We start from the raw sequence: 27282 nt of genomic DNA, 5'->3' as shown, positions 1-27282 counted from the left end.
AGCTACGGGTATCGGAAAATTGCACATTTTTTAAGTAAAGTTTGGAATTTTTTTGTCACCACTTAGATAAAAAAGAACCTAGACATGTTAGGTGTCTATGAACTCGGAATGACCTGGAGAATCATAGTGGCAGGTCAGTTTAAGCATTTAGTGAACCTAGCAAAAAAGCCAAACGAAAAACCGTTGTGGGATTGCACTTTTTTTGCAATTTCACCGCACTTGGAACTTTTTTCTCATTTTCTAGTACACGACATGGTAAAACCAATGGTGTCGTTCAAAAGTACAACTCGTCCCGCAAAAAATAAGCCCTCACATGGCCATATTGACGGAAAAATAAAAAAGCTATGGCTCTGGGAAGAAGGAGAGCGAAAACGCAAAAAATCGTAGTTACTTACCGATAACGGTATTTCTCTGATCCCATGATGGCACCACGGAGAGAGGGGTCCGCCCCCAGGGACAGGAAACCTACAGGTGAAAAAGGGCGTACCTCTCTCCCACATCAGTTGGTTAACAGAGCCTTATACAGAACTTCAGCTGCAACTTAATGTTTACACAAATTAAATTTAACAATTTTTACTTAACAGAGGCACCGTGACTAAGGGTAACTAACTATACATTATAATGTGCACACCTGTGTGTGAAAAGGGAGGGAATATACGGGTGCCATCATGGGATCAGAGAAATACCGTTATCGGTAAGTAACTACGATTTTCTCTATCCCCATGATGGCACCACGGAGAGATTTACATAGATTGTAACTTTTTTTAGGGAGGGACCACTGCCTCTAGAACCCTTCGACCAAAGGTGAGATCAGAGGAGGTCAAGTCTAAGCGGTAGTGTTTGAAAAATGTAGACTGGGAAGACCAAGTGGCCGCTCTACATATCTGTTGTATTGAAGCGCCCGCTCTTTCCGCCCAGGATGATGCCACTGCTCTGGTTGAGTGCGCTTTTATATTCTCCGGGATGGCCGCCCCGCTGGAAGAGTAGGATAGGGCGATGGCATCTCTTATCCACCTCGCTAGCGTAGCTTTTGACGCTTTCTGTCCCTTCCGCGGACCCTGGAAGCAGACAAACAGAGCCCTATCCTTCCTGCACTCCCTAGTGGCTGACAAGTATTGGAGTAGGCACCTCCTAACATCAAGGGTATGTAGTGTTTTTTCTCCCTCATTCTTGGGGTTGGGACAGAATGAGGGCAGGGAGACCTCTTGTGTCCTGTGAAATTGAGACGCGACTTTTGGGAGGTAAGCCGGGTCTGTTTTTAGAATGACTCTGTCCTCGAGAATTTGAGTGAAGGGAGGGCCCGCGGACAATGCTTGTATGTCACTAACGCGACGGGCTGAGGTTAGGGCCACTAAGAGTGTTGTTTTTAAAGATAGAATCTTTAGGGGTGCGTCTGCCAAGGGCTCAAAAGGAGATTTGGTTAGTGCATTTAGAACAAGGTTTAAATCCCATGGAGGGGCATTATGCAAAGGAACCGGTCTTGATCTACCCGAGGCTTTGATGAATCTCACGATCCATCGGTTTCTGGCTAGATCATAATTATACAGCGCTCCCAAGGCTGCTACCTGAACTTTTAGAGTACTTGTAGCTAGCCCTTTTTCCAAACCCTTTTGCAGGAATTCGAGAATTTTATCTATTGGGATTTCCCCCCCTGGGTCAGCCCCTGATACAGACATGAATTTTTTCCACACTTTGCCATATATTTTGGTGGTTACGGGTTTCCTACTCTGTAGTAATGTGGACACCAGATTGGATGAAAACCCTTTGTTACTTAACAGCTTCCTTTCAAAAGCCAGGCTGTCATATGTAGGCTTTTTACGTTGGGGTGACACACTGGGCCCTGGGATAATAGATTTTGCGTGTCTGGTAGAACCCACGGGCTGTCTAAGGACATCTTCCTCAGCCAGGAAAACCATATTCTGCGAGGCCAGAATGGAGCTATGATTATCACTGTTGCCCCCTCCTCCCGAATTTTCCTCAAGACTAGGGGAATGAGGGATATTGGAGGGAACGCGTAGGAGAGGCGATAGTTCCAGGGGACTGTGAGAGCGTCCAGAGCTACTGGCCCTCCCCGGGGGTCGATTGAGCAGAACTTCCTCACTTTCCGGTTCTGATAGTCCGCGAATAGGTCTATTTCTGGCTCTCCCCAACGCTTTACTATTTGGTTGAATACCGACTGTTTCAGCTCCCACTCCCCCTGTTTCAAGCGTGTTCTGCTGAGGAAGTCTGCGGTCTGGTTTTCTGAACCCTTTATGTAAAGGGCCGTTAGGGACTTCAGATTGTGTTCTGCAATGTAGAAGATGGATCGGGTTTCTTCCATCAGTGTTTGTGACCTGGTGCCCCCTTGGTGGTTTAGGTATGCTACCACTACCTGATTGTCCGAGAAGACTTTTACGTGGTGGGAGCGGATGATTTTTAGGAAGTGCATTAAGGCGAGTTTTACCGCTAGCAGTTCTTTCATATTTGACGAGGTCAGCTGTTGATTTTTGTCCCAGTTCCCTTGTGTCACCTGACCGTCTATATGAGCACCCCACCCCCAGGGGCTTGCATCCGTCGTTAGGATTTTTTCTGTTGGTAGTGACCAGGGGACCCCCTTGGTAAGATTTATCGGGTCCGCCCACCACTGTAGGGAGTGTATCGTGGTTGGAGATATGCTTAACTGCCCGTCTAAATATCCTCCCAGACACAGGCTTGAACTTAAAGTCTCCCATTGTAAGTCCCGGGAATGGCACTGTGCCCACTGCACTGCCGGGATACAGGATGTCATGGAGCCCAGCAGGGACATGGCTTTCCTGAGTGTGGTGACCGGGGATGTTGACAGCTGTACCGCTGCCTGTGTCATTTTCTGAATCTTCCCCTGAGGAAGATAACACGTTTGTGTGGTTGAGTCGAGGACTATCCCCAAGTACTCCTGTACCTGTGATGGGACTACTTTGGATTTGGTAAGGTTCAATAGCCAACCCAGGCTTGACAGAGAAGTCATAACCAAATCCAACTGCTGTTTGCAGTGATGGAATGATGTCCCTGCTACAAGGAGGTCGTCCAGGTAGGGGACTGTCAGGATATTCTGTTCTCGTATATGCGCCATCACTTCCGACATTAGTTTCGTGAAAACCCGGGGTGCGATAGCTAACCCAAAAGGGAGGGCCCGAAACTGATAATGTTTCACCTCCCCCTGGATATTCACTGCTAGCCGGAGGTACTTTTGATGATCCTTGTGGATCGGTACATGATAGTATGCATCCCGTAGGTCTAGAACAGTCATGAAACATCTGGGAAAGAGTATTTTTACGCAAGATTTTATTGTTTCCATTTTGAAGTGTGGGATCTCGAGAAAACTGTTTAACTTTTTGAGATTTATTATTGTCCTGTATGACCCATCTGGCTTCTTTCGGAGGAAGAGGGGAGAATAGAAGCCCATGCCTCTTTCCTGGTGAGGGACTTCCTGTAGGACCTCCTTCTGGACTAGGCCTAGAATTTCTTCCTGAAGAGCCGACTGTTCTTGAGACTGTCTCTGTGGTGTCACCATGAAGAGGTTGTTGGGGGGAATGCGGAACTTTAGCTTGAGTCCTTCTCGTACTATGCCTAGTATCCAGGGACTGCTTGAAATTTTTTCCCAGGCTGGGAGAAACTTTGTCAGTCTCCCGCCAACCTGGGGGACACCTTCATTGAGTTTTTTTGTTGTCGGGAGTGGGTTTGTTGAATAGGAACCCTCTGGTTTTATTTCTTTTTTCCTCCCATGTTTCTTTGTTCCCTTTCGGAGGTTTTCTCCGCATAAATTTTTTATTCCGAAAGGAACGTCTGTATGATTGGTTGGGGAAACCAGGGAAAGACTTTTTCTTGTCCTCGGCTTTCTCGAGGATGTCATCTAGCGTTGCGCCGAACAAGAATTCACCCTCACAGGGTATTGAGCAGAGTTTTGTCTTTGTCTGAAGGTCCCCTGGCCAACATTTTAGCCACAGGGCACGTCTTGCGGCGTTTGAGAAGGCGGCAGCCCTGGCTGCTAGTCTGGCCGAGTCTACCGATGCATCCGCCAAAAAGGCTGCTGCACCTTTCATTATAGACACTGATTTTTGAATTGTGTCTCTTGAGACTCTTCCCTTTAATTGGGAATCCAAGTGCTCAAGCCACACCATTAGCGCGCGAGCTGTGCAGGTGGCCGCGACAGCTGGTTTAAGCCCGCCTCCTGCCGCTTCCGCACAACTTCCGGTCTCTGTCAGCTTCACATGAGGGAATGAATGTGGTGGGACGCCGGCGCGCGCGCACTAGCGCTGCGTTTTTGCGGTGATGGCGCCGGTGAGCGCACTAGCGCTCCATTACCGACGCCCACACCAATTTACCGGTAATGACGCCGGTCCGGCCCGTTTTTACTTGGGCTTTTATGGTAGGATAGCCGCCGCTACCCCCATATTACCATCCAGAGTCCTCCGGTGACCGCCGTCACCCGCTCCTTATCCCCCTCCTTTTTTTTTTTTTTTTTTTCTGTGGAAGGCAGACTGGATCCTTTCACTGCCTTCCTCCACTCACCCATGAGGCCCGCCGACCCCTGTGGTGGTGCTTCAGGAAAGGGAGAAAAAAGAGGGAAAAAACCGCTTGATCCAGCCGTAACAGGGCGCCCCCTGTTAGAAAGTCGACTGCATCAGGCCCTGGAACTCCACGAAGAATCCTTCAGGTACGTGCTGTAGGTTCCCCGTCAGGGACAGGAAACCAACTGATGTGGGAGAGAGGTACGCCCTTTTTCACCTGTAGGTTTCCTGTCCCTGGGGGCGGACCCCTCTCTCTCCGTGGTGCCATCATGGGGATAGAGAAAAAAGGGATTTTTGTGTACTCACCGTAAAAACCTTTTCTCCGAGCCACTCATTGGGGGGGGACAGGACCATGGGTGTTATGCTGCTGTCACTAGGAGGCTGACACTAAGTTGAGACAAAAAAAAGTTAGCTCCTCCACTGCAGTATACACCCTCATGCTGGCTTCCAGAGACCCAATTCAGTGCAAAGCAGTAGGAGATTAATAACAATATATTACATAACATTAGAGTATAACATGTCAGGGAAAGTCAAGAACCAAAAAGGTAAGGAGCCATAAGGCTAACAGGGTGGGTGCTGTGTTCCCCAATGAGTGGCTCGGAGAAAAGGATTTTACGGTGAGTACACAAAAATCCCTATTTCTCCTTCGCCACATTGGGGGACACAGGACCATGGGGTGTCCCAAAGCAGTCCCTGGGTGGGGAACAATACAACCAAATAACTCTGTGTACCATCTGACTATAAATGCACAACGGCCGCCTGCAGAATACGTCTGCCAAGGGCCGCATCCGCGGAAGATTGAGTGTGGACATTGTAGTGCTTTGTGAAAGTATGCAGGCTAGACCATGTTGCGGCCTTGCAAACCTGCTCCGCCGTTGCCTGGTGCCGAATGGCCCAGGAAGCACCCATCGACCGAGTAGAGTGTGCCCTAACCCCCGCCGGGATAGGTCTGCCCCTGACCCGATAAGATTCTTGGATAGCCGATCGGATCCATCTGGCTATCGTGGCCTTAGACGCGGCTGAACCCTTTCTGTGACCCTCCGGGAGGACAAAGAGGGAGTCCGATTTGCGGAAGGGAACAGTCCTAGAAACGTACCTCCTGAGGGCCCGTACCACGTCCAAGGTGTGAAGGGCCTTTTCGACCCTATGTCTCGGCTGTGGGCAGAAGGAGGGAAGAATGATATCTTCATTTAGGTGGAAGGATGAAACCACCTTAGGGAGAAAAGCCGGAGATGGGCGTAGGACTACTTTGTCCTGGTGGAAGGAAAGGAAAGGCGCCCAGCAGGATAGTGCGGCCAACTCTGAGATGCGACTGATAGATGTTACTGCCACAAGGAAGGCAACCTTCCAGGAGAGGATGGTCAGCGAGACATCCTGCAGAGGTTCAAATGAAGATTCTTGAAGGACCCTCAGGAACAAATTGAGATCCCAGGTCTCTAACGGCATTCTGTAGGGGGGTACCATGTGGGAGACCCCTTGAATAAAGATCCTGACTTGCAAGTTAGCAGCAATCTTACGCTGGAACAACACCGATAACGCTGAGATCTGACCCTTGAGGGAACTGAGCGCCAGGCCGGAATCTAAGCCGGACTGGAGAAGGGAATGGAGAAAACGAGAGGAGGGTGACCGCAGAGCCTGCACCATGAGAAGAAGGCTTTCCAGGTGCGGTGATAGATGCGAGCGGAAGACGTCTTGCGAGCGCTGATCATGGTGGCGATGACCTGCTGGGAGAAACCTGCTTGGGTTAGGATCCAGGTTTCAAGAGCCAAGCCGTTAAACGTAGGGCCCCTGAGCTCTGGTGGTAGATCGGTCCTTGACGAAGCAGATCTGGGCGGTCTGGTAGCCTCCAGGGGACGTCGGATACGAGATGAACGAGCTCCGCATACCATGAGCGACGTGGCCAATCCGGGGCGATAAGAATCACCGGAACCCCCTCCATCTTGATCTTTCGGATCACTTTCGGCAACAAAGGAAGTGGAGGGAACACGTACGGGAATTGGAACCGGTGCCATGGGGATATCAGTGCATCCACCCCGAGAACGTGCTATGAAGTTGGGGACCTTGGCGTTCAGTCTGGACGCCATTAGGTCCACGTCCGGAGTTCCCCAGCGAAGGCAGATTTGTTGGAAAACCTCTGGATGGAGTTCCCACTCCCCCGAGGCGAGACCCTGACGGCTGAGAAAGTCCGCCGCCCAGTTGTCGACGCCTGGAATGTGCACTGCAGAAGTGATGGAGTGGTTGGTCTCGGCCCAACGGAGAATGTGGGAGACTTCCTGCATCGCCGCCCTGCTGCGGGTACCCCCCTGATGGTTTATGTACGCCACCGCTGTGACGTTGTCCGATTGAATTTGGATTGGGTGACCCGCGAGCAGGAAGTGAAAGCGTCTCAGTGCAAATCTGATAGCTCGGATCTCCAGAATGTTTATGGGAAGTTTCGACTCCCGAATCGTCCAACGCCCCTGGGCAGTGTGGTGGCGAAACACCGCTCCCCAACCGAGGAGACTGGCGTCGGTAGTCACCACCAGCCAATGGATCGGGAGAAAAGACCTCCCCTGGTTGAGAGATGATTCCAAAGTCCACCATTTGAGCGCTTGCCTGACCCACGGGGGCAGAGGACATGGCCGCTCGAGGGTTAAGGGACTCCTGTCCCAATTGTCTAGCAGGGCCTGTTGGAGGGGACGGAGATGCAGTTGAGCGAAGGGGACCGCTTCCATTGCGGCCACCATCTTCCCCAGGATCTTCATGGCAATCCGAATGGACTGCGGACAAGGCCGACAGAGCGTCCGGGCTCCCTGCTGAAGTGCTTGGGCCTTTGACCGAGGAAGTAAAACCAGCCCCTTGGATGTGTCCAGGATCATGCCTAGGAAAGAGATCCGTTGAGCTGGAACAGGGGAGGACTGGTTCCAAGTTGATTAACCAGCCCAGGCGCGAAAGGGAATGCAACGTAATGCGGACGCTTGCTTCGCAGGCATGATAAGACGGAGCTTTGATCAGAAGGTCATCTAAGTATGGCAACACGACCACTCCCCGGGAGTGTAGAATGGCCATGACAGCCGCCATGACCTTTGTGAATACCCTGGGCGCAGTGGCAAGACCGAAGGGTAAGGCTGTGAATTGAAAATGGTCCTCTAGGATGGCGAAACGGAGGAACCTTTGAAGTGGCGGAAAGATTGGGATATGAAGATAAGCATCTTTGATGTCTATTGATGCTAGGAACTCTCCTCTCTCCATCGAGGAGATGACCGACCGGAGGGATTCCATCCTGAAGTGCCGTACTTTTACGTACTTGTTTAGGAACTTCAGGTCCAAAATGGGGCGCACCGTCCCATCCTTTTTTGGCATGACGAAGAGGTTTGAGTAAAAACCTCTGAATCTCTCGCGTTCCGGAACGATGACCCCGTTTTGGCGGAGGGATTCGATGGCGCAGTGAAGAGCGCGAGACTGAGCTCCCGAACCTGGGAGACGAGAGGGAAAAAACCGTGCTGGAGGGGAGGCGGAGAATTCTATTTTGTAACCAGAAGACACCAGGTCTCTGACCCATTCGTCGTGAATGACGGAAAGCTAGACGTGTCGAAAAAGAAGCAGGCGTCCGCCTACCTCGGTGGTGTCGACTGGAATACCCCCTGATTCATTGTGAAGGAAATCTGCAAGGCCTGGAACCTCTGGTTCTGGGTTGTCTAGGTTTTCCTCGCCAGGACTGATTCGGTCTGTAAGAGGGCCGAGAGTCTCTGTCTGTGCGTGTAGATCATTCTGATCTAGACGATGCTGTGGAGTTGGACCAGAAAGAGCTACTGCGAAAGGGGCGAAAACGAAAATGCTGTTGGCGCTGAAAGGCAGCTTTAGGCCTGTGTTGAGGGAGGAACTTGCTTTTCCCTCCTGTAGCATCGGAAATAAGCTGGTCCAATTTTTCTCCAAACAGACGTCTGCTCTGAAAGGGAAATCAGAGACTTTTTTGAAGAGGAATCCGCACGCCACTCTCTAAGCCAAATAGCTCTCCTGATGGTGATGGCGTTTGAAGCCGCTGTTGCCGCACAGTCTGCTGCGTCTAATGATGCGTACATCACATAATCTGCAGCCATAGCAATTTGTTTGGCGAGGTCCGCCTCCTCAGACGGAAGAGCCTGGTCCTGAATGGATTTTGCAAGGGCATCTGCAAAGAAAACCATTGCTTTGGTGACCCATGCCGCAGCGAAGGAGGGAGATAGGGAGGAACCTGAGGCTTCATACACTGAGCGCGCCAGAGAATCTAACTGGCGTTCTGTGGGATTTTTGATTGAAGCCCCGTCAGGTACTGATAAAAGCGCTTTGGTAGCCAAACGTGATACCGGAGGATCTACCAGCGGTGGTTCCGTCCAATCTTTGACCAGATCTGCGGAAAAGGGATACTTTGATTCCAGGGCCTTTTTACCCGTAAAGCGTTTATCCGGTCACTCCCTGTGCCGCCGAACTATCTCTAGGAAGTCTGGATGGGAGGCGAACACCTTATGGGATCGCTTGGTTCTCATAAAGGAAACTGCGTGATCCGGAGCGGAATTAGGGTCATCATTAACCTTTAGCGCATGATTGACAGCCTCAATGAGGGAGTCAACAGTTGATCGGAACTCCGGAGAATCCGGGTCCAGGGACACCTCAGACTCATACTCAGAGTCGTGATCGCTTCTAGCCCCTGGAGAGGGTGAGCGAGAAGTGGAGCTACCCGAGGCTGAATGGCGTGGTGAATGCTCAGGAGAGGTAGTGCAGATCCGTTTTTTGGATGTCTGTACCTCTTTCAGGTGAGAGCGGCCCCTGCTGGCCGATGATTCCCCTGATAAAGAGGGGTCTCTTAACCCAGGAAAACGAACGCCCCACTCCCCAGAGGGTTCATGAAGGGATTCAATCGCTTTGGCTAGCGAAGCCATGGACTGACAGTGACGCGGCCCACTCAGGGGGGCTTGATACACTGGGGTCGGTAGCGGCGGAGGGCTCCTGGGCGCATTGGGCATCACAGGATGGGCAGAGAGGGGAGCTTTGAGGCCGGGGGAGAGGAGCCTGGCAGGTGGTACACGCAGAAAAATAGGTGGCATGTACCTTAGTGGCCTTTTTAACACTTGACTGTGACATGTTGTACCCCAATGAGGAAAAGAGGGCTGCTAGGGGAAGCTGAGGGGTAACGCTGCAGGGAAGCACTTAGTGCCGTCTCCTTACCAGGTCCTGTGCCCCGCAATCGGATAGGTGGCGCTGAGTGGGAAAAAACCTCCGGAGCTTTGGAAAAGAAGCCGGCCGGCGCTGCTGTGGAGGAGGAAGATGGCTGCCGAGAGTCTGTGGGTAGTCTCGCAGGGAGCGAGAAGCGCCAGAAGCGTGGGCGGAGCCACAGGAATGATGCGTGAAGTGGGCGGAGCCTACCGGGATGCGGCCTAGACTAGGCCGAAGCCGGGGACTAAATTTCTGGCTTCGGCCGGCGCGCACCCACGGACAGCAGGGAAAGGAGTCGCGGTGCTCTGGGGGGAATCCTGCCGCTATGGAGCCCTCCAAATATCTTGTGACCGCCAGAAAAAAACCGACCCCTGGTGCACTTAGCCCAAAATGAAGGTGCCCGGGGTAAATAGGACGGTGCAGGGTTGGGGGAGCCTCCATCCACCATCCCCATAAAAAGGGGGGTGGAGAGGAACCGTCCGCCTCCTTCCATCATCCGCTCGTTTTCAGTGGTGATGCAGTGGGGGCTGCACGAACGCCACGGTGGAAGAGTGCCTCTGAACAGCCGAGGGTGACACCTGGTGGGCAGGGCAGATGTCCGGCAAAAAAGGCCTGGCTGCAGAAGAGGATACTGGAGGGGACACACCAGTGCTCGTCTGTAAAGCAGGGGGGAGATTGGTGCCCTTGAAGGGGCCCGTCGCCCAAAAAGGTCAGCTCAGGCAGTGGCATCCCACGTCGCAGGAGAGGTGAAACTCCCGTGCTCGCCTGTTGTTGGTTCGGGGAGATCGGAACATGAAAGAATCCGTCGCCCCTTCGTCCGGAATAGAAAGGTTTAAATCCAGTGTGCCTCCTACGGACACTAAGCTTGAACTGGGTCTCTGGAAGCCAGCATGAGGGTGTATACTGCAGGGGAGGAGCTAACTCTTTGTCTCAGCTTAGTGTCAGCCTCCTAGTGACAGCAGCATAACACCCATGGTCCTGTGTCCCCCAATGTGGCGAAGGAGAAATATATATAAAAGTTTAAATCACCCCCCTTTTGCCCCATTCAAAATAAAAAAAACTACAAAAAAAACCCCTTCACATACTGTATTTGGTATTGCCGCGTTCAGAATCGCCTGATCTATCAATAAACAGCGTAGCAATAAAAAAAAATTAAAAAAAATCAAACCGCCAGAATTACATTTTTTTGGTTGCAGCAACGTTGCATAAAAATGCAATAACGGGTGATCAAAAAGAACGTATCTGCACCAAAATAGTATCATTAAAATCGCCAGCTCGGCACGCAAAAAATAAGCCCTCACCAACCCAAGATCCTGAAAAATGGAGAAGCTACGGGTATCAGAAAATTGCACATTTTTTAAGCAAAGTTTGGAATTTTTTTTCACCACTTAGATAAAAAAAGAACCTAGACATATTTGGTGTCTATGAACTTGGAATGATCTGGAGAATCATAATGGCAGGTCAGTTTAAGCATTTAGTGAACCTAGCAAAAAAGCCAAACAAAAAACCGATGTGGGATTGCACTTTTTTTGCAATTTCACCGCACTTGGAACTTTTTTTTCTCATTTTCAAGTACACAACATGGTAAAACCAATGGTGTCGTTCAAAAGTACAACTCGTCCCGCAAAAAATAAGCCCTCACATGGCCATATTGACAGAAAAATAAAAAAGCTATGGCTCTGGGAAGAAAGAGAGAAAACGCAAAAAAGAAAAACGCAGGGCTGAGGGGTTAATGACAAGCAGCAGAATTGTAAATGCAGCTCCGGAGGCTATAACTCAGCATCAGTTCAAGTTTCTATCTATAACTGAGCACTAATATGGCGTATGTGGGCAGACAATACTCACACTCTCATTATCCTCTTGCTGGTATTGGTGGTCATCAGTAGAGGGCTCACTGTCTCCATAAAAACACACGAGATCGAGAAGTTTGTTTGTAGTCTCCAGAGACGGCGTTGTGCCTACAGTAATGGGGAGAACATTACTTACATGGAAAACAACGAAGCAGTATGGAAAAGTGCACAATGCGACAGCTCCTCTGCTCTTATCTGACCAGAAGCATGGACGGCCATTGCAATGATCAGAAAGAGGTTATAGTGATATCTAATCACTGAAGGGGTATGGCCATTATTTATTCCTAGAATGAGGACTCTCCGACTGGTGATGATGCCACCTCACCGGTGAGCTGGTGAAATAATAGCAGAGGGCCCTTATACCGATACCGGAGGGGGTCATCATGTCACGTACCGGCTTGAAGAAGTTGGTCGAACAAGTCTACAGACTCCTTCACTCTTCTGAGCTTGATGCGTTCGTTCAGGGCTTCCTCGCTGACGCTTTCAATCTGCGGCTGGATGTTCTCAGGCATCAGACACTGAAAGGAAAATAAATCGGGTCAGGTCACAACCTTCTCTGGAAAACAGTGGGACCCTCAATAAATATGTGATAATATATGTAATAATATGCACAACGTGACAAATGGGCAAAGTCGCCAACATTGGTCACAGTCCTCACAAGAGCAGAGGTCCCATGTCCCCCATTAGAATGGATCGGCATGCTTACGTGCTCTGAGAAACCAATGTAGTAATTAGCACGTGTGCCATATGGATATTTTTTATTAAAATAAAATGTGAAAAAAAAATTACTTTTGCAGTTCTGAGGATAGGAGAATACGGGGATTCCCACATGCTGCCACTGACGGGACGATGAAATGTGGCGAGTATAAAAACTTGGTTTTATTCATTCAACGCATTTCAGAGCAGGTTTTACACTTTCTATGTTAACGGAGAAAGCGCAAAAATTACTCTGAAATGCGCTGAATGCATAAAGTCAAGATTTTATACTCGCCGCATTTCATCGTCCCGTCAGTGTCAGCATGTGGGAATCACCTGATTCTCCTATCCTCCATTTGTTACATCCTTCACCCAACGGGTGCGAGTCCAGCACAAGTGATTGTTCCGAAATATCTACATTATTCTATGCAAAAGGGTTAAAAAAAAAATAAAAAAATAAAAAAAATAATAATAATAATAATAATAATAATGCAGCCCACTACTTACAGGAATGTGAGGCTCTGCGATATCTTTCTGGAACAGGTTCGGATACATATTCACAATATATTTAGCTGCATTTTTTCCAGATTCTTTGGACATGGAATACAATTTCTGGAAGAAAAAGCAAAAAAGGTGAAAAATTCTTAAATAAAAAAAAAAAAATCAAACAAACACAAACATTGACCACAGAGCGGAGGCAAATAACAGGGAACTGGTGACTATAGCCCAATGTGGAGAAATGGCAGCTAATAACAGAGGCCCCTATATACACCAGTGTAACGTCATCTGACCCCGACCATCTGATGTGTCCCAATGAAAATGCATGCACGCTCATTCATCCTGAGCATGCATGTGCGTGGGACGGTCGGGAGCGACTGGTGTTACGCTATTGCATGGAATCGTTTCTTACATAATCTGTGGATGTGCTAGGAATGAGGTAAGGGTCATCCTGAAACTTGTAGGAGACGGCTGTTGGATCCTGCAACAAAGAGATAAAGATTATTTTAAAATATATATATATATATATATATATATATATATATATATATATATATATATATATATATATATATATATATATATATATATATATACACACATACACATACATACACATACATACACACATACAGTGGGGCAAAAAAGAATTTAGTCAGCAATAGTGCAAGTTCCACCACTTAAAAAGATGAGAGGCGTCTGTAATTTATATCATAGGTAGACCTCAACTATGGGAGACAAACTGAGAAACAAAAATCCAGAAAATCACATTGTCTGTTTTTTTATCATTTTATTTGCATATTATGGTGGAAAATAAGTATTTGGTCAGAAACAAAATTTCATCTCAATACTTTGTAATACATCCTTTGTTGGCAATGACAGAGGTCAAACGTTTTCTGTAAGTCTTCACAAGGTTGCCACACACTGTTGTTGGTATGTTGGCCCATTCCTCCATGCAGATCTCCTCTAGAGCAGTGATGTTTTTGGCTTTTCGCTTGGCAACACGGACTTTCAACTCCCTCCAAAGGTTTTCTATAGGGTTGAGATCTGGAGACTGGCTAGGCCACTCCAGGACCTTGAAATGCTCCAGATTGCTGAATGACTAAATACTTTTTTGCCCCACTGTATATATATATATATATTATATATTACAATTTTTTTTTTTAAAAGGTAAATAAATACAAAAAAAAACCTTACATGATTGACTGTGTACGCCAGGGCCTGGAGGACCGCCGTCTTGTCCCTGCAGAGGGGTATAGTAATGAACAGAGGTAAGAAGCCGGTGACAACTAATACATTCACGCTACCATTCTGCTGATCACGCACTGCAGCGTCCACTACAGGAAACCGGGAGTATTACATGGCAGCCAGTCACATAGAGAAACAACCATGTGACACATGACCGTCCCACAATAAGGGGAAGGCTCAGAAAGAAGGACGCCCCTCTAAGTACTGACCAGGTCTTTCTTCTTGGAACTTCAATTTCTTCAGCATCTTAAAAAGAATAAAAAAAAAAAAAAAGTTCAGGCTGTTAATGCACTTTATTATATCCCATAAAATAACATTAATCCAACGCAGAAAACTTTCAAATGCATCAAAAATCTTCTCCGATTTGGGCCGTTTATGCTTTAGGTTCACCGGGGTGCACAGACTTTTTGAATCCTAGGATGACACCATCACATTGTACCACTGCTACCTTACCAATCCCCCACTAACACTACCCAGGCCCCCCCGCCAGTCTCAGTAGTTTCTGTCTGTTTCAACCGTCCATGTGATCACTACAGCTAATGACTGGCTGCAACAAACAGTGACCGACGCATCAAACCGCTGTGACCAGTGATCGGTAGCAGGGGTCACATATCTGTCTGGAGCAAACAGGAATTACTGAGATCGGCGGGGGGCTTGGGTAGCAACAGTAAAGGAGCAGTGGGGAAGAGCTGAGACAAGGTTTTTTTTATATTTTATGTTAAAGTATTTTGGATCGTTTTAGGAATAAAAATAAATCATGAGTTGCCATCCCCTTTAAAAATTTGTGTCCCGTTATAAGAGGCCACACAAACAGCATCAGGGTCCTCAGGTTGTGTCCTACTTGGCCAAACAACCGTAGCAGGTGCTCACCTGGGAGAAATAGGACATCTGTGCATATTTTTTATCTTCTACATGCAAACAGAAATATCAGCATTCACTGACAGCAGAGGAGCCTGCTCTATATACGGAGCAACAGCCGCACTGCAGACACGGCAATTATTGCTATGGATTCCGCACAGCCGTTCCTGCTCATGTCATACGTAGCTGCTGAGACAAGGAAACACTCACCTGTAGCCGCATGATGGCTGCTGCTCTGACACAGACACCTGAAAAAACAACGGAGGGTTACAACGGCGCGCAGAAATCAGGAGGGATACAACAGAGCGCAGAAATCAGAGGAGGGATACAAATGAGCACAGAAATCAGAGGAGGGATACAACGGAGCGCAGAAATCAGAGGAGGGATACAACGGAGCGCAGAAATCAGAGGAGGGATACAACGGAGCGCAGAAGACAGAGGAGGGATACAACGGAGCGCAGAAAACAGAGGAGGGATACAACGGAGCGCAGAAATCAGAGGAGGGATACAACGGAGCGCAGAATACAGAGGAGGGGTACAACGGAGCGCAGAATACAGAGGAGGGATACAACGGAGCGCAGAAAACAGGAGGGATACAACGGAGCGCAGAAAACAGAGGAGGGATACAACGGAGCGCAGAAAACAGGAGGGACACAACGGAGCGCAGAAAACAGAGGAGGGATACAACGGAGCGCAGAAAACAGAGGAGGGATACAACGGAGCGCAGAATACAGAGGAGGGATACAACGGAGCGCAGAAAACACATCCCCAGAGCTCAGGTCAGGAACTGGAGGTTTTCCCTATTGATGCCCCATTACTAGGATACACCTGATCAGCAGTGGCCCAAACCACCGCAGCCCTCCCTGTGACTACAGCCCCTCCATCTCCTCACTGACACAGGACAGCAGCCCCTCCATCTCCTCACTGACACAGGGCAGGAGCCTTTGCTGCGCACACGTCCCCGCACATCACTGCCCCTATAGGAGCGAGTCCCGGACACACAGCCCGCACTGTATACACGGCCCCTTCCCCCTATATACTACCTGAGCAGCGTCCCTGTACGGAACCGTACAGCTCCCAGCCTCACACAGGGCAGCGCCATGACACCAAGACCAGGCTGTACCACTTACAAGAGAAAACAGGAGCGTCAGTTATCCCCCCACGCGCTACTACACCCAAACACTGGTACAACCCGGAGTGTGTTTAATTCTTTCCCGAATGTGAGCGATATCTGCGTCACTATTCAGGGTATAACAGGAAGCGACAAGCTACTCTCACTCCCCCTCTGAACAACTTGGTACGTTCCACTTTACACACGTGCTTAGTGCCCTTGACAGACCGGCAGTGAGAGTCCACTAGTAATGACGTCATTGGTTGTTGTCCATCGCAACCAATCAGCGCTCTGCTTTCTTTTACTGACTCGCTGTGGAGATGTGAAATTTGGTTGCTATGGGCAACAACTACCTTGTGCGCCTTTTTTAATACAGAGAGATTATATAATAGTGGAAAAACTACACAGGAATAAATAATAATATAATGTCTCTAGTCCCGGGGGGATATCTGTAAGCAAATGAAAGTAATGGTAAAAAAAACAATAATAATTACATATAAAAGCCGGTGCTATCTGAAACTGCTGTAAACAGAAAAAAAAACATTATTTTACCCAGGATTTTTAAAGATCACAGCAAAAATATAATTTTACCTCAATTTATTACTCCCCCACTGCATCTAGTTCACTCTCTGCCTTTGAACCAGTCACAGAACTGATCAGGCTCCTTGCATCTTCTCGCCCGACCACTTGCACCAGTGACCCCATTCCGTCACATCTCCTCCAGTCCCTTTCCCAGCTGTCACCTCTCACCTAACAATTACAAAAATATTCAACCTTTCCCTCACTTCCGGTATTTTTCCCTCCTCATTTAAGCATGCCATCATACATCCATTACTTAAAAAACCCTCCCTGGACCAAAACTGTGCCGCTAATTATAGACCTGTCTCTAATCTTCCCTTCATCTCTAAACTCCTGGAACGCCTGGTCCACTCCCGTCTTACCCGCTATCTCTCAGATAATTCTCTTCTCGACCCTCTCCAATCTGGTTTCCGCTCTTTACACTCTACTGAAACTGCCCTCACTAAAGTCTCTAATGACCTACTAACAGCTAAATCTAAGGGTCACTACTCCATGCTAATTCTCTTGGATCTCTCCGCAGCATTTGACACTGGATCATCAGCTCCTCCTCACTATGCTCCGCTCCATCGGCCTCAAGGACACCGTTCTCTCTTGGTTCTCCTCCTATCTCTCTGACCGATCCTTCACTGTATGTTTTGCTGGTTCCTCCTCCTCTCCCCTTCCCCTTACTGTTGGGGGTCCTCAAGGATCACAGTCCTAGGCCCCCTCCTCTTCTCTTTCTATACTGCCCCTATTGGACAAACAATCAGTAGATTTGGTTTCCAGTACCATCTCTATGCTGACGACACCCAATTATACACCTCTTCTCCTGTTATCACGCCGACCTTCTTAGAAAACACCAGTGATTGTCTTACCGCTGTCTCTAACATCATGTCCTCCCTCTATCTGAAACTGAACCTGTCAAAAACTGAACTCCTCGTGTTCTCTCCCTCTACTAACCTACCTTTGCCTGACATTGCCATCTCCGTGTGTGGTTCCACCATTACTCCCAAGCAACATGCCCGCTGCTTTGGGGTCATACTTGATTCCAAGCTTTCAGTCACCCCCCACATCCGATCACTGGCTCGCTCTTCTTATCTGCATCTCAAAAACATTTCTAGAATTCGCCCTTTTCTTACTTTCGACTCTGCAAAAACTCTTACTGTCTCACTTATTCATTCTCGTCTGGACTATTGTAGCTCTCTACTAATCGGCCTCCCTCTTACCAAACTCTCCCCGCTCCAATCTGTCCTGAATGCTGCAGCCAGAATCATATTCCTCACCAACCGTTACACCGATGCCTCTACCTTGTGCCAGTCATTACACTGGCTACCCATCCACTCCAGAATCCAGTACAAAACTACTACCCTCATCCACAAAGCACTCCATGGCTCTCACCACCCTACATCTCCTCTCTGGTCTCAGTCTACCACCCTACCCGTGCCTTCCGCTCCGCTAATGACCTCAGGTTAGCATCCTCAATAATCAGAACCTCCCACTCCCGTCTCCAAGACTTTACACATGCTGCCCCCGATTCTTTGGAATGCACTACCTAGGTTAATACGATTAATCCCCAATCCCCACAGTTTTAAGCATGCCCTAAAAACTCATTTGTTCAGATTGGCCTACCGCCTCAACGCATTAACCTAACTATCGCTGTGTGGCCTATTAAAAAAAAAACAAAAAAAAAAACATAATCAGGTTCCTCGCATCATGTTCTCATACACTTTATGCAGTTAATAGCCCTCTGTGTCTGTACTGCTACATACTTAGGCTGTCAACTGGTTCATGCAGCTTTACATGAACACCCGAGCCTTACACTATGGCTGGTCCAAATAACTAAAGCAATTGTTACCATCCACCTCTCGTGTCTCCCCTTTTCCTCAGGGCTGTCCCACACGTCCAGATAATTCCGGTACCGGAAAAATCGGTACCGGAGTTATCCGTGTCCGTGTGCCCCTACGTTTCTGGTGTACATCAGTGTGGCACACTTGCGGCACACGTGTGCCGCCCGTGTGCCCACTGGGTACCACACGCACCGTGTTGGGTACCACACGTACCAGCATCCGGTGCTGAAGCCGCCATTCATATCTTCCCTGCAGCAGCGTTTGCTGCAGAGAAGATATGAATAATAGTGTTTAAAATACAGATCTATGTGTCCGCCGCCCCCCCGCTGTTCTGAAAATACTCACCCGCTTCCCTCGTTGGCTGTCGCTGCTTCCTGTCATGGCCACGGCTTCTCCTGTATGCGATCACGTGGGGACGCTCATTTACAGTCATGAATAGGCGGCTCCACCCCTATGGGAGGTGGAGCCACATATTCATGACTGTAATCGCCGGCCCCACGTGACCGCTCATACAGGAGAAGACGCGGCCACGACAGGAAGCAGCGACAGCCAACGAGGGAAGCGGGTGAGTATTTTCAGAACAGCGGGGGGGGGCGCACAGGGGGGGGGGGCGGCAGACACATAGATCTGTATTTTAAACACTATTATTCATATCTTCTCTGCAGCAAACGCTGCTGCAGGGAAGATATGAATGGCGGCTTCAGCACCATGTGGGGGGACAGCGCTTACTGTAGCGCTGTCTCCTGCACGCCACACGGACTGCACACGGAGAAGGTCCGTGTGTGGTCCGTGTTTTACACAGACCCATTGACTTTAATGGGTCCGTGTAATACGTGCGCTCCCACGAACACTGACATGTCTCCGTGTTTGGCACACGGAGACACGGTCCGCAAAAAATCAATGATATCTGCACAGATGCATTGATTTTTATGGGTCTACGTGTGTCAGTGGCTCTGGTACGTGAGGAAACTGTCACCTCACGTACTGGAGACACTGACGTGTGAAACCAGCCTCATAGTTTGGGTACATTTCCACTGGCAAGGAAAACGGACGAGTGCAATCCGATAAAAAATCGGATTGCACTCGGACCAATGTTATTCAATAGGTGTCTTTTCATTTGCGATTTTTTTCTCGGCCGAAATCGGACTGAGAAAAAAATCGCAGCTTGCTGCGATTTGCTGCGAGTCTCGGACGAGACTCGCCAATGCAAGTCAATGGGTGCGAGAAAAAAATCGCACAGCACTCGCACCGTGCGAGTTCTGTCCGATTTTTACGCACCGGTGTCCTTTGAAAAGCCGGCAATTCAGCGCGGTGTACAGTAAAATCACACTGACAGGTTAGAATAGACTAGATATATACACATAGAATGTGTATATATACATATACACTCACCGGCCACTTTATTAGGTACACCTGTCCAACTTCTTGTTAACACTTAATTTCTAATCAGCCAATCACATGGCGGCAACTCAGTGCATTTAGGCATGTAGACATGGTCAAGACAATCTCCTGCAGTTCAAACCGAGCATCAGTATGGGGAAGAAAGGTGATTTGAGTGCCTTTGAACGTGGCATGGTTGTTGGTGCCAGAAGGGCTGGTCTGAGTATTTCAGAAACTGCTGATCTACTGGGATTTTCACGCACAACCATCTCTAGGGTTTACAGAGAATGGTCCGAAAAAGAAAAAAAATCCAGTGAGCAGCAGTTCTGTGGGCGGAAATGCCTTGTTGATGCCAGAGGTCAGAGGAGAATGGGCAGACTGGTTCGAGCTGATAGAAAGGCAACAGTGACTCAAATCGCCACCCGTTACAACCAAGGTAGGCCTAAGAGCATCTCTGAACGCACAGTGCGTCGAACTTTGAGGCAGATGGGCTACAGCAGCAGAAGACCACACCGGGTACCACTCCTTTCAGCTAAGAACAGGAAACTGAGGCTACAATTTGTACAAGCTCATCGAAATTGGACAGTAGAAGATTGGAAAAACGTTGCTTGGTCTGATGAGTCTCGATTTCTGCTGCGACATTCGGATGGTAGGGTCAGAATTTGGCGTAAACAACATGAAAGCATGGATCCATCCTGCCTTGTATGGAGCATCTTTGGGATGTGCAGCCGACAAATCTGCGGCAACTGTGTGATGCCATCATGTCAATATGGACCAAAATCTCTGAGGAATGCTTCCAGCACCTTGTTGAATCTATGCCACGAAGAATTGAGGCAGTTCTGAAGGCAAAAGGGGGTCCAACCCGTTACTAGGATGGTGTACCTAATAAAGTGGCCGGTGAGTGTATATATGTCAGTGAGACACCTATATATGTATATTTATATCTAATGCAGCGCTAGAGAGCATTAAAGCCGCTAATTCAATTGCCGGCGTTTCATTTCTCCTGCACAAACCCGACATGATATGAGACATGGTTTACATACAGTAAACCATCTCATATCCCCTTTTTTTTTGCATATTCCACACTACTAATGTTAGTAGTGTGTATGTGCAAAATTTCAGCGCTGTAGCTGCTGAAATAAAGGGTTAAATGGCGGAAAAAATTGGCGTGGGCTCCCGCGCAATTTTCTCCGCCAGAATGGTAAAGCCAGTGACTGAGGGCAGATATTAATAGCCAGGAGAGGGTCCATGGTTATTGGCCCCCCCGTGGCTAAAAACATCTGCCCCCAGCCACCCCAGAAAAGGCACATCTGGAAGATGCGCCTATTCTGGCACTTGGCCACTCTCTTCCCACTCCCTGTAGCGGTGGGATATGGGGTAATGAAGGGTTAATGCCACCTTGCTATTGTAAGGTGACATTAAGCCAGATTAATAATGGAGAGGCGTCAATTATGACACCTATCCATTATTAATCCAATTGTCTGAAAGGGTTAAAAAACACACACACACATGATTTAAAAGTATTTTAATGAAATAAACACAGCGGTTGTTTTAATATTTTATTGCTCGCTCAATCCTTAGGAAACCCTCGCTTGGCAAAACAATAAATGCACAAGATACATACCCTCTGTTGAACCGTCACGTCCCACGAGGTAATCCATCTGAAGGGGTTAACTAATATTACAGGCAGGAGCCCTGCTATTGCAGCTGTGCTCGTGCTTGTAATTCCCCGGCGAATGAATGAAATGTAGGTCATTGACCTACATTTCCTTCAGTCGCGGTGATGCGCCCCCTGGTGGATGTCCTCATATGACCTGGAGCGTGGGAAAAAGTTCCCAGGCTGCAGTTCATGAGAACATCCAGCAGGGGCGCATCACCGCGACTCAATGTAAGTACAGATCCAGCTTTCCTTTCAGCACCCGGGGGATTACAGGCACGAGCGAGTGGTTTATCGCAGCTCGTGCCTGTAATATTAGTTAACCCCTTCAGATGGATTACCTCGTTGGACGTGATCTGACATCAGAAGGTATGTATCTTGTGCGTTTATTATTTTGCCAAGCGAGGGTGTTCCTGATGGATTGAGAGAGCAATAAATTATTAAAACAACCTGTTTGTTTCTTTCATTAAAATACTTTTAAATCATGTGTGTGTGTGTTTTTTAACCCTTTCAAACAATTGGATTAATAATGGATAGTTGACATAATTGACGCCTCTCCATTATTAATCTGGCTTAATGTCACCTTCCAATAGCAAGGTGGCATTGTGAAGGAAGAAATTAAGAAAGAATCTCCATTTTGTGCTTTTCGACTCCATTTTGTTGTTTTGATATAAATTTTGTTAGTAGGCTAAAGGTTACAGCTGTTATGAGATTTTGATGAGACCTTGATTGTTGCAACCTCGGTAGAACATGAGACTGAGGGTGTATTGTTCTACAAAACTTTGACGCACAGATTGTTCCTGTATTCTTATAGGCTAAGAACCGTGAGCGTGTTCTTATGCTGATTGGTTGAAGTGTAATTTCTATGACTGTGATAAAGTCATGCAGAATAAACGGGGGCCAGAGATCTGCTCGATCCCCCATACAGAGACACACGTCTCCGTCTGGTCATTTTCAGTTGCCGGCAACACTTTATATATTAATTTGGAAATCACTGGGTTAACCGTGAAGGATCACTTTAAATCCTCCCTCAACAGTTGGTGCCGAAACCCGGGATCCAAGCAGGAACGCTTCTGCCCCCCGGAGGACAACAAGACAAAGGACCCTCGGACCGGACGCAGGCACTGGAAAATTGGGACTGATCATCCCCCACAACAACCACGGTAAGTTGGCAGTTATACTGTTCAGACTGACCGTTTGGTGTGGTTTTCCTGTGTTTGTTGCTGCAAAGAGGATCTGAGGTTTGTCCCCGAAGGTGGGATGATTCTTGGGTGGAATCATATAGAGGTGTAGTTCCGTTGGAAGCCCAGTGCTTGAACCGTACCTCATAAGGGACGGACACCCCGGATTGACCAGTGATGTAATTCTCTTTACAGTCAAAATACCCTGAATTCCTGATCACTGTTAGAATCAGGCACGGTGAGGTGATCGAAGATTGGGTAGGATACTTAACTCAGGAATACATAGATATATATGTGTATTTCCAGGGGTGTCGGGAGGGTTTAGTCTGAGACGCCGTCCTCCTTTCGCTGAGTACCGCGATTTTGGGTTGTCCCAGCGGGGGACAGGTGAAAACCCCAGTGGAATAGGCTACACAGCTGCTCTGGTATCTATACACGACTAAGTAGGGGTATTTAACTCTAAAGGAGAATCAGTCCGTGGAAGAAGAAGACTTTGAATTGTGTGATAAAAATTTGATATTGTTAGCCCAAAGAAGGGAAAAGAAATCTGTCAGGAATGCAGGGAAAATATTCTCAATCTGGTATGTGAATTGTGCGATGAAGATTTTGTAGAAATTAATTAAGTCTGAGAACTGCTGTATTTCCGGTTCTGTGTTTGTCTCTAAAATATCCGATGGGCGGGGGGAGTTATACAGCTGCGTTATGGCTTTCTTCTGTGCTGAGGAATGCTTTGATTCTTCCTATCTCCGTGTTTCTGGTAGGGAGGGGCAGCAGCAGGTCGCTGCGCTCTTGAGTCTCTCTGTGTTTTCTTAGTGTTGTATGCGCTGGTAGATCTGTGAAATATTGTAAATTGAAAGTGAAATCTGGTTGTGCCCCTCAATCCTAAGGCACCAATATATATGTTGGGTTGTCAGAACTTAGTGCGCCTCCATCCTGTGATCCGGCTGCGTGGATCTGTGATGTATGCGGAGTTACTAATTCTCAGTGTAGAGAGGTCTGTTACAATTGTGAAGCAAGAAGACCCGGAGTTGTAGCCCCCACCTTTCCCTTGCTAAACGCTGACAGCAATTCCCCGCTCCAAATACAGCCCCCCTTTCACAGCTGCAAGGACAGCAGCGTTTCTTATCAGCTCCAGCCCTCCCACCTTACACAAATCCAGTCTCATGCTAAAATATCCCTTTTAACCCTGTCTGGGAATCTCTCTCCCCAGCCCCACCATGCAAATTCTCAGATCAAGAGCTTGTTTTAATTAGAGTAGATGACAGACCCAATAAATATACTCTTATAAAACCTATCCCTGTGGGACCTTTCCCTGAAGTTACTGCTCAGTTCGTAATCTCTTCTATATGTTCGGTAAATTTACTGGGGGCAGATTTATTATTACAGTTCTGCTCCAGGATATAATTCCAAGATGATGGTCAGATGGTCCTTGCGTTATATAACTCCTATGCAAATGAATATAAAGAGATGTGTATCCTACTTGCCCTTCCTACGGTTATGATGGTCCTGATAGACCCAGATTCTCCCCCAATAATGCCTGTAGAACCAGTAAAAGTGTTTCTCAAACCTGGTGCCCCTTTTTCTAAAGTCCATCAATACCCTTTGAAATATGATCAGGAGCAGTGTCTCAAGGGGCAAATACAAATGTTATTCGATAATGGTGCCCTGATACCCTGTGTTTCCCCATGTAACACACCCTTGTTTCCCGTTAAGAAAAAGACCCCACCCGGCCAACCCCCTGCGTACCGGCTGGTACAAGATCTACAGGCATTTAATGCAGTTACTGTTCCAGAAACTCCGGTGGTGCCTAAGCCACATACTCTTTTGTCCCAGATATCTCAGGATGCCGCTTGGTTCATGGTTATCGATCTTGCCAATGTCTTCTTCAGCATTCCATTACACCCAGATTGCCAGTTCTGTTTGCATTCATTTATCAGGGATGACAATTGACGTGGACAGTTATGCCAAAGGGGGGCCAGTCATAGCCCAAGAGTGTCAGGCCTACCTTGCCACTTATGGCCCCTTGCAACCAGGAGAGGCTATGGCCACCCCACACGATGTATATAGTATCCTTAACCAAGTACAACCTGGCCACATGTCCATGGCTGGACAGCTGTGACTTCAGTGTGCTATTCTCATGCCTACTAATGTGACTTTAAAAAGGTGCACTGTCCTGAACCCCGCTACTCTTCTCCTAGTTCCTATGGATCCAAAGGGGGGAGGAGTAGGTGATATGAAAAAGGACACTAAAGGACACTTTTTCTTTCTAGAATGGATCCAGAGGAACAAGATTAGGTTTCCAAACCACATGATTGTCTAGAATTGATGTCTCAGGAAACGGCTGGTCTCTAGTGTGCCTATTCTAATGCTGATTTTGAGCTTTTTGTAGATGGATCCCGTCACCAAGATGACCAAGGACGCTTCTGTACCAGATATGCTGTGGTCTCAGAACATGAGGTAATCAAGGCAGAGTCAATGCCAGCTCATATGTCTGCACAAGAAGCAGAGCAAACTAGCAGAAGGTAAGACTGTAAATATCTACACTGATTCCAGGTATGCTTTTGGCATTACACACACGGTTATGGGCCTATCTGGAGAGCCAGGGCTTTCCTGACAGCAAATGGCCACCCCTTTAAACGTGCTGAGGCAGTCCAGCAACTTATGAATGCACTACAGCTTCCCACCCAAGCAGGCATCATAAAGGTAAAGGCACATACCAAAGGCACTGATGGACGGACAAAAGGGTAACGCACTGGCAGACCAGGCTGCCAAGAAAGCAGCAAGCACTCCTGTAGCCTCTAGAGTACATCACCTAGACACCCCACCATCTCCATTTGTGTTGAAAGACATCTTAGCCCGGTTACAAGAACAGGCAAGTAAGGAGGAGAAAAATAGGTGGCAAAAGATAGGGGCTTGCTCTGATACCGTCACTGGACTATGGGGGAGGGGTGAAAAGGTCTGCCTACCACAGGTACTGTACCCAATGATGGCACAGGTTCTGCACGGGAATGTGCACCACTCGAAGACGGCCATGTGTGACACCCTACAGAGACAATGGATTGCCCCTGGGTTTTCCACCTGCGCAGAAAGGCAGGTACAGAGCTGCATGATATGTGCCACACATAATCAGAGTAGGACAGTGAAAACCTCATCCAAACACACTCCCCGGCCCCTTTACCAATTCCAGAGACTGCAGATTGATTATATTCAGTTACCCAGGGTAGGGACGTATGAGTATGTGTTGGTCTGCATTGATTTATTTTCAGGTTGGCCAGAAGCCTACCCAGTTGCCAAAGCTACGGCTAAGACAACGGTGAAGAAACTGATGGCTGAGATCATAAGCAGGTATGGAGTTCCTGAAGTCATTGAAAGCGATCGGGGTTCCCATTTTACTGGAGAGATCATGTCAGAGGTAATGGCAGCACTGGGGGTAAGTCAAGCATTGCATACTCCATCCACAGAGTAGTGGAAAAGTGGAAAGACTAAATAGAACTCTTAAGCTTAAAATCCAGAAGGCAATGGCAGAGACTGGTAAACCATGGACAGAATGCCTCCCTCTAGCTTTGTTTTCAGTAAGATATACCCCAAACAGGAAGACAGGACAGTCACCGTATGAGATTCTGTTTGGCAGGAGCCCCAGTCTTGAATGTTTCTTTCCACAACAGTTGCAGCTCAAGTACCAGGACTTGACTAGCTATGTGCAGGCCTTACATGGACACTTTGCCAAAGTGCATTTAACTGTCTTCAGTTCTCTTCCAGACCCAGACAAGGTTCCTGGACAACATCCCTTTGTGCCAGGAGACCTGGTGTATGTGAAAAAGTTTGTGCGCAGAGATTGTCTCCAGCCGAGATTTGAAGGACTCCACACGGTGATCCTGGTCACCCCCACCGCAGTAAAACTTGAAGGAAAGAGCACTTGGATCCACGCCTCATATTGTAAAAGAGACCGAACCAGTGTTTAGTCACAGTAGTGACTGAAGGGAAATGTTGCTGTTGTTTTTGATCCTGGAAATGGGGGCCATCCTCGCCCCTACCTCTTCGGCCCCTATTGTAAATAAGAATACTAAGGTCCCACTATTCTCTGGGTAAACCTGACAGCCCCGGCGAATATCTGGCGATTTGATTTCTGTAATGTAGTCAAGTGCCCCGAGACTGAACGGGTGGTAGAGGAGATCATCCAGTTTTATATGTGTGTTACCAGAAATGACAACAATAACTGTTATTATTGGTCAGATGCTGCTTGGAATACGGGAGATGATTGGGGATATAAACCTAGTGAAGCCATGTTCCCAAGGATGGGACGGGTAGGAGTCTTCGTGAGAGAATGCATCTAACAGCCCTTCTGCAACCACTTAGGGGCTGTAAATGGGGTAAAAGTTGTCACCCCCTCCTCCTAAATCTCGAAAGCTCCCAATCTGCTGACCTGCAGACATTTGTACTGGGAAGGCATTATAATTATGTATTTAGTAGTGGATACTATGGGAATTTAGGCCATATACAGCTCCAGGATATTAGTTTCAGACCAACCAAAGCCCCTGTTACCAGTACACCTAAAACAAGCCCAGGTGAGCGTTTGCAAAATGTAGTCAATGAAGTGATCCCCATTCCAGGTCTCAGTTGGCAAGAGGTTTTCTCCATAGAAACACAAACAGCCCCAAGGAAAAATCTATGGTTAGAATGGGTGAGATACAATGTAAGAG

General features: G+C 47.9%; 1 protein-coding gene across 1 annotated transcript in view; it reads right to left on the bottom strand.

Moving 5' to 3' along the window:
* The window catches only part of PTCD3 (pentatricopeptide repeat domain 3), a 42057-nt gene extending 25903 nt beyond the window's left edge, over positions 1 to 16154 (bottom strand). The window contains exons 1-8 of the mRNA XM_077280232.1: positions 15892 to 16154; positions 15059 to 15096; positions 14200 to 14236; positions 13940 to 13985; positions 13155 to 13223; positions 12752 to 12856; positions 11943 to 12066; positions 11544 to 11656 (exon numbers count right to left, since the gene is read on the bottom strand). Of these exons, the coding sequence (XP_077136347.1) occupies positions 11544 to 11656; positions 11943 to 12066; positions 12752 to 12856; positions 13155 to 13223; positions 13940 to 13985; positions 14200 to 14236; positions 15059 to 15096; positions 15892 to 15950 (591 nt within the window). The 5' untranslated portion in view covers positions 15951 to 16154. The remainder of the gene's footprint in view (positions 1 to 11543; positions 11657 to 11942; positions 12067 to 12751; positions 12857 to 13154; positions 13224 to 13939; positions 13986 to 14199; positions 14237 to 15058; positions 15097 to 15891) is intronic.
* Positions 16155 to 27282: the final 11128 nt, after the last annotated feature.

This window comes from Ranitomeya variabilis, chromosome 1 (genome assembly GCF_051348905.1).
Source record: "Ranitomeya variabilis isolate aRanVar5 chromosome 1, aRanVar5.hap1, whole genome shotgun sequence".
Taxonomy (NCBI): Eukaryota; Metazoa; Chordata; class Amphibia; order Anura; family Dendrobatidae; genus Ranitomeya; species Ranitomeya variabilis.
The sequence above is the reverse complement of the archived record's forward strand: the minus strand, read 5'-3'. Positions and strand labels throughout refer to the sequence as shown.